This window comes from Scyliorhinus torazame, chromosome 14 (assembly GCF_047496885.1).
Source record: "Scyliorhinus torazame isolate Kashiwa2021f chromosome 14, sScyTor2.1, whole genome shotgun sequence".
NCBI lineage: Eukaryota > Metazoa > Chordata > Chondrichthyes > Carcharhiniformes > Scyliorhinidae > Scyliorhinus > Scyliorhinus torazame.
Window position 1 is genome coordinate 48,248,205 of NC_092720.1, and position 13,676 is coordinate 48,261,880.

A 13,676-nucleotide genomic window follows, 5' to 3' on the forward strand; every position below is an offset into this window, starting at 1 on the left:
TTTCCTGGGGCGACCTTTAAAAATTGGGCTTGGATCATAAGAATGTGTGCTTTTCTAGTGAGGTGGGCAATTCCAAGGCTGCCTGCTAGTGATACGTTGTGGAACATGTTTTTTGCTGAGCGTCGAACTATATATGGCAGAAATAGCCTCCATTGCTTCCAGCCTCATGCTGCTTTTCCACTCAACATTTGCCATTGAAAATACTCCTCACTTCTGTTTTAAAGGATCGTCCCTTTAGTCTAAGATGGTATCCTCTGGTTCCAGTTTCTCCTACAAGTGGAAACATCCTATCCATGTCCACTCTATCCAGGCCTCGCAATATCCTGTAAGTTTCAATAAGATCCCCCCTCATCCTTCTGAACTCTGACGAGTACAGACCCAGAGTCCTCAACCATTCCTCATACGACAAGCTGTTCTTTCCAGGGATCATTCTTGTGAACCTCTTCTGGACCCTTTCCAAGGCCAGCACATCCTTCATTAGGTACGGGCCCAAAACTGCTCACCATACTCCAAATGGGGTCTGACCAGAGCCTTATACAGGCTCAGAAGTACATCCCTGGTCTTGTATTCTAGCCCTCTTGACATGAATGCTAACATTGCATTTGCCTTCTTGAATGCCGACTGAACCTGCACATTAAACTTAAGAGAATTATGAACAAAGACTCCCAAGTCCCTTTGTGCTTCTGATTTCCTAAGCATTCAGAAAATAGTCTACACCTAAATTCCTCCTTCTAAAGTGCATAATCTCACACTTTTCCACATTGTATTTCATTTGCAACTTCATTGCCTACTCTCCTAGTTTGTCCAAATCCTTCTGCCCCCTTGCTTCCTCAATACTACCTGTCGCTCTCCAGATCTTTGTATCATCTACAAACTTAGCAACAGTGCCTTCAATATACATTAATGTATATTGTGAAAGGTTGTGGTCCCAGCACAGACCCCGGAGGCACACCACTAGTCACCGGTTGCCATCTTGAAAAAGATCTCTTTATCTCCACTCTCTCCCTTCTGCAAGTCAGCCAATCCTCTATACATGTCAGGATCTTACCCTTAACACCATGGGCTCTTAATTTATTTAACAATCTCCTGTGCAGCACCTTGTCAAAGGCCTTCTGGAAATCTAAATAAATCATGTTGACTGGTTCTCCTTTGTCTAACTTTCTTGTTCCCTCCTCAAAGAACTCTAACAGATTTGTCAGTCATGACCTCCTTTTGACAAAGTCATGCTGACTCAGTCCTATTTTACCATGCACTTCCAAGTACTCTACGATCTCATATTTAATAACGGACTCTAAAATCTTACGAATGACTGAAGTCAGGCTAACCGGTCTATTTCTTGTCTAATTTCTGACTTCTGCTTCCCTCCCTTCTTACACAGTGGTGCTATATTAGCCACTTTCCAGTCCTCTGCCTCCAGAGATTCCTGAAAGATCACCACCAATGCCTCCACAATCTCCTCAGCTATCTCTATTAGGACGCTGGGATGTAGTCCATCTTATCCACCTTCAGACATTCTCCGTGTGTCTGCGTGGGTTTCATCCCCACAACACAAAGATGTGCAGGTTCAGTAGATTGGCCACGCTAAATTGCCCCTTAATTGGAAAAAAATTAATGGGTACTCTAAACTTATAAAAAAAAAGAATGGCAACATCTTGGGCTGTAAAGTACTATTTGAATAAGTGTGTAATAGCTGATCAGACTGTGTTATCTGTGTTAACATGCACAGCCGATATTCCCTGCAATGTTACTACATATGGATGGCATGGTAGCACAGTGGTTAGCACTGTCACTTCACAGCGCCAGGGTCCCAGGTTTGATTCCCGGCTGTCTGGCGGAGCCTGCACGTTCTCCCTGTGTCTGCATGTGTTTCCTCTGGGTGCTCCGGTTTCCTCCCACAAGTCCTGAAAGACGCATTGTTAAATAATTTGGACATTATGAATTCTCCCTCAGTGTAATTGAACAGGTACCAGAATGTATCGACTAGGGGCTTTTCACAGTAACTTCATTGCAGTGTTAATGTAGGCGACTAGGGGCTTTTCACAGTAACTTCACTGCAGTGTTAATGTAGGCGTCTAGGGGCTTTTCACAGTAACTTCATTGCAGTGTTAAGGTAAACATATTTGTGAAAATAAAGATTATTAAAAAAAAACAAGGCAGTATTGGATGAATATCATGGACCGTTGTATCCATCATTGGCACTCCCAAAAACGTTCCATTGCTTAGAATTGTATGAGAAATGGAGCATTGGATTTTAGTGTTGAAATGTTTATCTTAATCACAAATCAAATTTTTACAAGCCGCTTTCCCCCTTAATGTGGATGATGCTCTTGGTGGTTAACTCAAGAAGGTACCAACTTCATCGTGAGTTAAAAATATTTAGAAATGAATATTTAAAAGTAGATGTAAGCACAAAAGGAAAACCAACTGTATGCTTCATCCTGGGCTATTTCTTTACGTATGTGTGAAGAACGTTCTTACGCTAATTTTCTCTGACATTCTGGAGAGGGGTCTCAGCCTCTTTCTGGCTGGGGTCATAATCAGGCCTTTCACATTGTTGATTTAAATCTGGTGCCCATACAAGGAGCTCGCAGGCTTCAGCAATTGTAATGTCACCAAACAGCTAAGCAACCTATCACATTGAAGCATTCTCGCAAATGCAAAATCAGTAAGTGAAAGGCAGTAATTGACATTCACTTTTAATTAGATTTTACAGAGACAGAATGAAATAATTGGGACCTACATATGGGATTAAGATAGATACCAAATATCAGAAAGAAACCTACATTTAAATGGATGAAATATGGAATTTCTTAGTGGAGGATTTTGGCGGTTCCACAAATATATGTGGAGGGTGGTTTCTTTTTGACATGTGGAGGGTGGTTGTTTTTGGTGTGTGATGGCAGTGTTTTCACACGGACCGTAGGATGTCAGGTACCGTTACGTCATGCTGTTTAGCACATGAGTGAAGAACAACCAAGCTAACCAGTCAGGAATTCAGTGGATTGAGCCATTTTCCCTGCCCTGGAAACTTTTGTTGTTTTCGTTTGGATCTAAGAGTCAGGTCTGGGACCTGACTCTGCTGGTCCAGTGCCAACCATCTAATTGGAATCACACTCCAGCTCTTCAGAATATTCAGGTTCACTGTGATAATCTGTGACATACCAAACATTAATAATATGCTTGGCATCTGATTTTCTCGGATCAATGATAGAAGATAACAAGTACTTTGTGAACAAGTTGAGGGTATACATCGGGGAAAATAAAAATTCAAGCAATAACTAATACATTTCAAATTGGACAGCTCTGGTGAGTACCTTAACTTAAATATGTAAGTTCCATTTTCAGGAGCATGATGATGCTGTTCGGATTGGTTACTATTTTACCTGTGAATCCTTCTTTACAGCTGCAGGTGATATTCCCGTTTGTGTCTTGACAGGTAGCATTCGGTGAACATGTTGAATTGTCACATGGATCAATGGCAGTGCAGAACATTCCATTGCCTGGAATTGTATGAGAAATGGAACATTATGTTTTCATATTGAGCTGTTTGCATTAAACACAAATTCTGAAAATTCTTATGTTTTTAAAATATCAGCAACTTTAACGCAAAACGACCTTTGGACATCTGAAATAAACAACATTTTGAGCAATAACTGCAATATCTTGAAGAAAAGCAACCTCTCTGGCTGTGAAGTATTATTTGAATAAGCAGGTAAAAACTGATCAGACGGTTTTATCTGTGAGTCTGTTACACGTGCAGCCAATATTCCCTGCTATGTTAACACAGACAGTACTGGATGAACATCATGGACCGCTATATCCATTAATGGCACTCCCAAAATGTTCTGTTGCCTAGAATCGTATGAGGAATGCAACATTGGAACTTAGTATTGAAATGTGTATCTTCATTACGTATGTGTGATTAATGTTCTTCTGCTAATTTTCTCTGAAATTCTGGAATTTCTTTTAAAAAATAAATATTTTATTAAGGTATTTGAAAATTTTTATAAAAATAACATTGACAATGACATCGACATGGTATAATAAACATTTCTCCCCCCCCCCCCCCCCCCATCTCAATCTTCACACACCCCAACGATATAACAACAATCTGCCCCCCCCCCCCCTTGGAATACTGCATCTGCTGACATTTTAATTTTCCCCAAGAAAGGCGACGAACGGCTGCCAACTCCGGGTGAACCCGACCATTGACACTTTTAAGGCGAACTTTATCTTCTCGGGACTGAGAAACCTAGCCACGTCACTAACCCAGGTCTCTAGACTCGGGGGCTTAGAGTCCCCCCACATTAACAAGATCCGTCTCCAGGCAACCAGGGAGGCAAAGGCCAACACGTCAGCCTCTTTCGTCCCTTGAACTCCCGGCTCTTCCGACACTCCAAAGATCGCTACCTCCGGACTCGGCACCACCCATGATTTTAGCACCATGGACATTGCCTTAGCAAAACCCTACCGAAACCCTCTGAGCTTCGGGCATGCCCAAAACCTGTGGACATGATTTGCTGGGCTTCCCGTGCACCTCGCACAGCTATCCTCTACCCCAAAAAACCTGCTCATCCTAGTGTTGCTAACTTTTGCCTTAGTTTAATTGCTCTGTTCTATCACCTTTGCTCTTGAGTCGCCAGGTATCTTTCTGATACCGCCACATGGTTCAAGTCCGTGTAATGATCAATAATCCAATACACCGCTTAGTAAGAGTTAAATCAAAGCACATTTATTATATACAGTAATGAATACTCATGCACAAATTCTACAACTAAGCTACTTCCTACAACTAACAGGCCAATACTTAACTTGGAACTGGCCCACCAGGTCAGGGAAACGAATGGCCTTTCGTTCGGTTTCTGAGCCTGCGGGATTCGAAGTTGGTACAGATTGGTAGCTAGGAGCACCTATCTCATTGCAAGCGTTGAAGTAAGACTTACTGGATGTTTCGCGATGGCTGGACCGGTCACTGTCAAGGGTTGGTCTGCATTGCTGAGTGACCCGGTCAGAAGAAGAAGAAGAAGCAGCCGAAGGGGAAGCAGAAAGGGTAGCAGAAGGGTAGCAGAAGGGTTGATTTGAACTTGGACTCTATTCTTATAGTCCCCAGGGGCTTCCCGCCTTTCGGGGCGGACCCTGTACCTGGTTCCAAGTGATTGGACTTTGTCCCAATCACTTGGTTCGATATTCTCCAATGCTGGAGCGATTCCTCGATCGATGTGCGGTCTTGAGGTGGTCGTTCACCTCCCTTTGTGTAGGCTTCTGCTGGCGCCGTCGAGTCTGGGTTGGCTTTGTGTGTCTAAAATGTTGCACATTGTTCCCGGGGATTGCTCATTACTATGCCAATGGCTGGTGTTTTGTTGTGCTGATGGTTACTGGTATCGATCTTGTCTGGCCTTCCCAGAGGTGACTACACAGTCTACCTGCAGCTGCTCGTTTTAGTCCTGTTGGCTGATTTTCCCATCAGCCTTTGCCGTTCAGCATTTTAAATCAGGGTTAGCCATTCTAAATCGGGAGTTAGCCATTTTAACTGGCTACTCTAGCCACTCTCATGTGTGCCCAGTGGACTACCTTAAATTGTATCAGGCTGAGCCTGGAACATGATGAGGAGGTATTAACCCTGCTTAGGGCATCCGTCTATAGACCCGCCTCTATCTCTCCTCCTAGCTCGTCCTCCCACTTGCCCTTAAGCTCCTCCACCAGAGTTTCCTCTGCCTCCGAAAGCTCCTGGTAAATATCTGAAACCTCCCCCTCTCCCACCCAGGTACTGGAGACTACTCTATCCTGTATCCCCCATGGCAGCAGCAGCGGAAAGGCCGGAACCTATTTTCTCAGTCTCGCACCTGCAAATATCTAAACCCGTTCCCTGCTGGCAATTCAAATGTATGCACCAAGGCTTTCAAGCTGGGAAAGCTCCCATCTATAAATAGATCCCCCATCCTTTTAATTCCTGCCCTTTGCCATCTCCGGAACCCACCACGTAGCCTACCCGGTACAAACCAATGATTATTATAAACCGGGGTCCAAACCGATGCTCCCTCCACTCTCTTATATCTCCTCCATTGCCCCCAGATTCTCAGAGCTGCCACCACCACCGGACTTGTGGAGTATCGGGCCAGCGAGAACGGAAGAGGTGCCGTTATCAGTGCTCCCAAACTGGTGTCTTTGCATGACGCCGCCTCCATCCGCTCCTATGCCGACCCCTCCCCCACTACCCACTTCCTAATCATGGTTATATTAGCCGCCCAGTAGTAATTGCAGACGTTCGGCAGCACCAACCCACCCTCCCACCGACTGCACTCTTGCAACACTTTCTTCACTCGTGGGGTTTTACCCGCTCACACAAAGCCCAAAATAACCTTATTCACCCGCTTGAAAAGGGCCTTTGGGTTGAAGGTGGGGAGGCACTGAAAGACAAACAGAAAGACAAACAGAGGGAACGCCTCAGCCCCCATCAACTTCTCCAGCATGTCCGTCACATAAGTCCTCGCATCCGATCCCTCACTGTCTTCAGAGAGGCCGACAATTATAAGATTGTGGCTCCTGGACCTGTTCTCCAGGTCCTTCAACTTCTCCTGCATTCTTTTCTGGCGGTAGTTCATAATTTCCACCTTGGTCTTAAGCACGGTTATGTACCCCTTGTGCCCAGACACCTTTTTCTCCACCTCCTGGATTGCTCTCCCATGGATCTCTTGGTTCTGCATAACTTGATCAATCAAAGCCTTAATAGGGTCCAGCGTGTTCTTCTTCAGCTTGGCGAAGCAATCTTCGAAAAACTTCACCAGCTGCTCCGTCGACCACTGTGCCGTCTCCCCGCGGCCCTTGCTCTCCTCCATGCTTTCCCGCGATACCAGCTCTGCTCGCGTCTTCCTTTTAGGACTTTGTCTTCTCACACGGCCACTTCTGGTCCAATTCTCCATACATCAGACGGGGATTTCTCCTCACTGTCTCACTCTTCACCGATTTATCCCATAAAATCAGGAAAACAACAGGGGAAAACGGTCCAAAAGTCCATCACAGACGGGAGCTAGCAAATGTGCGACCGACTCCTCCATGGCCGCCACCGGAAGTAATCTCTCAGCCTCTTAATTTACTGCATTTTGTTTAAAAAATTTAAATAATTACACAAAAAATATGTATGTAATTACATCACCTGCAATTCCCATTACACATACCTGAAAATCCTGCGTTGCAGCTACAATTATAACTTCTCACAGCATTGATACATGTTGCATTTGGAGGACACAAGTTCTCATTTTCACATTCATTTATATCTGTTTGGAAATATTAATTAAATTGTGTAATATATATATATATATAGGTCCATACATTTTGTTTAATATTTGTGAAAAATGACCGTTAAATGTTGGTTACCAGAGCAATGTATGCCGTCTCCAGTCAATCCAGTGGGACAGGCACCACAACTCCCCTCAGAGGAACAATTTGCTCCCTCGAAACACCTGACACCTTGACAGGGATTAATTGCAAATTGACAGTCGCTACCAGTGAATTGAGAATCACACTTACAAGCGGCCCTCTGTAGAAAAGTAAAACACAAAATCTTTCATGAGGAAATTGAGAGTTAGCATTTTCAAATAAAACTAAGTGCAGGCTTACATGAATTCACAACTTGCTGACTCAGTAATGAGTTTGTATATATACTAATTTGTTTGTCAAAGCCATATCACTCGATACATATGCTAAAGTAGGACAAGACTACCTCCTGGAGAGGTAAAGGAAAAACAATGATGCCAGAATTGATTAATTGTGTTCAGGTATTTTTCAGAGCAATAATGAATTTAACGTGTTGCACAGAAACCGCTGGAGCAGGACTAAAAGTTAGGTCAAGCCCAATGATGTTCTACATTTAATGGGCGAGATTCTCTAACCACGGGGCCAGGCCGGAGAATCACCGCGATCGGCGCGAATCACGCCATGCTGCCCCGACGATGGGACACGATTCTCCGCTCTGCCATTGGCGCCGGCGCGGTCGGCGCGGCGCCAGCCGGGGGCCGCTCTACGGGAGCCTCCATGGCGATTCTCCACCCGGGATGGGCCGAGCAGCCAAACCAAAAAACCCGAGTCCCGCCGGTGCCGTTCTAACCTAGTCTTATCCGGCGAGACCTCGGCGTGGAAGGATCCGGGGGCGGCCTGTGGGGGAGGAGGGGGGTCCAACCCCATGGGGGGCCTCCACTGTGGCCTGGCCCGTGATCGGGTCCCACCGATTGGCGGGCCGGCCTCTCGGGCTGGGGGCCTCCTTTGTTCCGCGCCGGCCCCAGTAGCCCTACACGATGTTGTGTCGGGGCCGGTCCAGTGCCGTGCTGCCCCCACTGTTCGGGGCCAGAATTGCTGATCCTGAGACGATGTTGACGCCGTCGGGAAACGCAACGGCTATTACGACGCCGTCAACACTTCCCACCCAATGCTCCTGGAATAATTGAATGCAAGCTATCTTAGCTGATTCTACACACACGCATCTGCAACAAGCTTTAGAGTTGAAGGGAAGAAAGTACTTCAGCTGAAAATACTTCTTCCAATTAAATTGAAGGAATAAAATGCAGTGAAGCATCCCTGTGAGCACTAGAACAATAACATGCTTTATAATTTTTTTTTAATCCAATCCCATAAAACCAGAAGACATTGGATCAGAATTAGGCCATTTGGCCCGTCGAGTCTTCTCTGCCATCCAATCATGGCTGATATGTTATAAATATTTTGCCGCTCTCGGAAGTAAAGATCTATTGTGTATACCATTATAGAATACATTACAATTGAGTAACGAACAGTAGTTTGATATATGCATAGGAGTTATAAAGAAATATTTGACAGTTTTCTGTACCCAAAGCATGATGAATTTTTGCCCCAGGTTTCTCGACGGTAGATTTTTTTAATTTTAAATTTAGTGTACCCAATTATTTTTTTTTCCAATTAAGGGGCAATTTAGTGAGGCCAATCTACTTAACCTGCACATCTTTGGGTTGTGGGGGTGAAACCCACGCAGACATGGGGAGAATGTGCAAACTCCACACGGACAGTGACCCAGGGCCGGGATTCGAACCTGGGTCCTCAGCGTCGCAGTCCCAGTGCTAACCACTGTGCCACATGCCGCCCTTCTACGGTAGATTTTAAGAGTATGACAGAACAGTGATTCTGTTACTGGTCTAGAAATCCACAGATCTGAATGAATGATCCAAAAATATGGGTTCAAATTTCACCATGAGAGAAGGAGAATCAAAATTCAGCGCATTAAATAATATGGAATGACTAGCCGGTATCAGCAATAATGACCAGGAAGATTGTGATAAAACCAGGGGTGGGATTCTCCAATAATGGGACTATGTCCCCACTCCAGTGTCAAAATGCGGGAGTTGCACTCTGGACTTTCCTGAAGAAAGTCCAGATGATTCTCCTACCTGAAGGGGGTTAGCAGGGCCCCGGGATACTCCTCGCAGCTTTGGCTGCTGATATGGGGCCCTGCACTTCCGTCGGGAGTCTGCGCATGTGCATGGCAGCGACCTTCGGCGGCCGCCCCGTGTGACATGGCGAAATCACACCACGGTCTGGCCCCGAAAATATAGGTCCCCTCAAGATTGCGTGCGCCCGCGAATCGGTGGGCCCCGATCGCTCGTCTGGCCGTCCATGAGCCCTCCCTGTGAACGATTCACCCTGCCCCCCCCCCACCGGCCGGCCGCGGACTGACTCCGCAGCCGCCACTGGCCATTCCCGACAGGTAAAACGTGGTCAGAACCACGCCGTTGGGAACTCGGCCAGTTTCCATCGGAGAATCGCCGTGGGGGCCTCTGTTAATAGCCACCTACCCCGTAGACCGCGCGCACGATTTGTGGCAAATCTCCGGGGACCAGAGAATCGCAGGAGCGGCGTTGCGCCGGATTTCGTGGCTGACGCCCATTCTCTGCCCTCGCGGTGACTGCGATTTCGACGTGGAGGTTCGGAGAATCCAGCCCCCTATGTCTACGCACTAATGCTCTGTAGAGATGGAAATTTACAGTTCTGATCAACAAGTGACTCCAGACACACAGCAATGTGGATCACGTTAAAGTCTCTCTCAAAGGGCCTATCACATCACAGGCCATAGGCAAGTAAGTACATTACTAACAACCAGAATGGGGAAGTCTCACTTTCCACGTTCTGGGAGGCATTGAAGGCCGTGATTAGGAGAGGGATTATAGACTACCAGGCACTGTAATTGAAAATATGGAAAGATATGTCATTTGAAACATGGAAGTCTGGCAATACCTGATCTGAGGAACATGAGAGAATGTAGGGAAAAATCCCACGAAGGGTTAACAGCAGCTGCCAGGAGAGGATTGTAAAATGCAGATAGCCTTGGTCAAACAGACTTAGCAAACAAAACAGGCAGGTCTTTCAAGTCACAATCAAGTGAATTTTAGTATACAGCTAAAAGCAATATTTCACACCTTCATTGAAGTTAAGTAAGCAGCTGGAAAAGAATGGATGAGGTTTTCAGTTGAATTAGGTGACAAAGGTGTGAAGTTTTGCTGACATCAGGTAAGTTAAAGAAAGCTGGAGACAACGTGTCTGCGGGAACACACGTTAGACCCAAATCAAAGTCAAAATTATGAGCTGGGGCCACAATTTGATAATAATAAAACTATAGAAATGAAAGGAATCAAAAGTCACACCACATTGAAATCAAAGCATTTTTGAACATCACAAAGGAAACAATGTAATCAGAGAGCTATGAGATGAGGTCATGCTCAAAATGAATACTTAGTCGTGTTAGGAAAATTCAGATTAAAGATACCTTTTACAATCCAAGTGAAATAAAAGTTACTTTACAATAAAGTCATAGAAACTTAATAACTATTAGAAAGATATATAAACCCTAAGAAAGGGAACAGTCAGCAGAGTCAGCTCAGAGCCAGCTCTCACAGCTCAGTACATGGGAAAGATAGAACATAGCAACCGAGCAGAACAGCTAATACATCTGAGGAAGACCAAAAGCTAAAGAAGAGTGATTGTCAAGGTGGACCTGAAGGTCTCTTCAACCAACCAGGAGAATCCAGAAGCAAGATCTTTTTACTTTTCTGTAAAGACTGATTGCATCTTTAAAAAGATATAATAATAAAATAACTTAAAAGTTTTAACCGGAAACAGTGATTACAAAGCCTACTTTACTTACTTAGCAATGCAGGACCCAGGATATCGATGCTACTAAGTGGTAAGTAGGTAAAATTCTTCTGTGAAGGTATGGGTTATACCGGGGGATAACTTGAAAACATAGTTTAACCTGAATAGCACCCACCTAAGCCTGCATAGGAATCAGGGAGTGAGAATCCCTGTTCACCATTTAGAATATCGACCCTTTTTGGTATCGGGGAATTCTAAGAATAGTGGTGAGTTTTTAACTTCAGCACATAGAGCTAGGGAAGAGAGGGCGGCTAGGCAACAACTGAGGACCAATTCCACCCTGGAGATCGACAGAAGATACTTCAAGGCCCCGATCGTAGAGCTACTGGTGGAGAGGAAAAAGCTGCAAATGGACTTTAACCTGCTATCCACCAGGAAAGCGGTGCACCAACCTCGCTAGACACAGGGGATCTTTTATGAACATAGCACCTATTGGTTCACCAGCTGGGAAATCAAGCAGCCACGAGATAGATAGCCCAGGTAAAAGACAGCAGAGGCGGACTGGTAGCCAAACCAAAAAAGGTTAACCAAGCATTTGAGGCCTTCTACCGAAGATTGTACACTTCCGAGCCCCCCAACAGGGACACGGGATGAAACAGTTCCTTAACGAACTGGACATGCCAGTCCTCGGGGACGAAAGACGGAGGGCGCTGGAAGCACCAACAGGACTGGGTGAGGACATGGAGATTTTCAACTCCTTGCAGGCAGGGAAGGCGCCAGGACCCAATGGGTTCCCAGCAGACCTCTATAATAAATTCACACCAGCTCTTGCTCTGCACCGACAGGAGATGTTCGCAGTCTCGCTAGCAAGGGGCACTTTGCCTCCTACCCTAACACAGGCCACCATATCGCTGATACCCAAAAAAGACCAGACCCGACGGAATGCAGATCACATAGACCCATTTCGCTGCTTAATGTAGATGCGAATATACTTGCAAAGTTCTGGCCAAGAGACTGGAGAACTGCGTACCAGAAGTGGATGCGGAGGACCAGATAGCTTTGTCAAGGGTAGACAGCTAACTGCGAACATCAGACGGCTGCTGAGTAGGATACTGACCCAATCAAACACCAGAAGTGATAGTCTCCCTGGACGCAGAAGAGTCGAATGGAAGTACCTCATTCAGGTACTGGAGCGGTTTGGGCTAGGATGTTAACTACATTCTTAGAACAAAGAACAAAGAAAAGTACAGCACAGGAACAGGCCCTGAAGCCCTTCAAGCCTGTGCCGACCATGCTGCTGTCTAAACTAAAATCTTCTGGACTTCCGGGGTCCGTATCCCTCTATTCCCATCCTATTCATGGATTTGTCAAGATGCCCCTTAAATGCCACTATCGTCCCTGCTTCCACTATCTCCTCCGGCAGTGAGTTCCAGGCACCGACTGCCCTCTGTGTAAAACAACTTGCCTCGTACATCTCCTCTAAACCTTGCCCCTCGCACCTTAAACCTATGTCCCCTAGTAATTGACCCCTCTACCCTGGGAAAACGTCTCTGACTATCCACTCTGTCTATGCCCCTCATAATTTTGTAGACCTCTATCAGGTCACCCCTCAACCTCCTTCCTTCCAGAGAGAACAAATTAGGTTTATTCACCGCTCCTCATAGCTAATGCCCTCCATACCAGGCAACATCCTGGTAAAACTCTTCTGCACCCTCTCTAAAGCCTCCACATCATTCTGGTAGTGTGGCGACCAGAATGGAACACGATACTCCAAGTGTGACCTAACTAAGGTTCTATACAGCTGCAACATGACTTGCCAATTTTTATACTCAATGCATCACTGTATATTCCCTACCTGTATTAGACCTTCCAAAATGCATTACCTCACATTTGTCCGGATTAAACTCCATCTGCCATCTCGCCACTCAAGTTTCCAAACGATCTAAACCCTGCTGTATTCTCTGACAGTCCTCATCGCTATCTGCAATTCCACCAACTTTTGAGTCATCCGCAAATTTACTAATCAGACCAGTTACATTTTCCTCCAAATCATTTATAAACAAGAATAAACCTTGTTTTGATTAAAGTGTCTTGGAAGTCTGATGAAGGCAATGATGCCCCCATCCCCGCTGCTGTTCGCCCCGGCAATTGAACCCCTTGCGATCGCTCTGGGTGACGAGAGCGGTTGGTAGGATATCCGAAGAGGAGGCAGAGAGCACAGAATCTCACTCTATGTGATGACCTTTTCCTCTACATCTTGGACCTGCAGAACGGCTTGAAGGAAACCATGAAGCTCCTGGAAGAGTTTGGTGCCTTCCCGGGCTACAAACTCAATCTGGGCAAAAGTGAGGTATTCCCAGTGAACCCGAACAGGGGGAGGGGCAGAGCTGGAAGGTCTACCATTCAAAATAGCCCAAAACAAATTCCACTACCTGGGGATTCAGATAGCCCACAACTGGACATGGAACCATAAGTGGAATCTGACCAATCTGGCAGAGGAAGTTAAAAGGGACCTGCAGAGATGTGCTGCATTCCCGCTTTCCCTGTATAGATCCATACCAATC

General features: G+C 45.7%; 1 protein-coding gene across 2 annotated transcripts in view; it reads right to left on the minus strand.

The window, feature by feature from the left end:
• Nucleotides 1-13,676, minus strand: part of LOC140389708 (uncharacterized) — a 287,989-nt gene that overhangs the window by 36,102 nt on the left and 238,211 nt on the right. For both annotated transcript variants that reach the window (XM_072474126.1, XM_072474125.1), the window contains 3 exons: nucleotides 7,375-7,537; nucleotides 7,176-7,274; nucleotides 3,384-3,500 (listed from right to left, as the gene is read on the minus strand). In XM_072474126.1, the coding sequence (XP_072330227.1) occupies nucleotides 3,384-3,500; nucleotides 7,176-7,274; nucleotides 7,375-7,537 (379 nt within the window). The remainder of the gene's footprint in view (nucleotides 1-3,383; nucleotides 3,501-7,175; nucleotides 7,275-7,374; nucleotides 7,538-13,676) is intronic.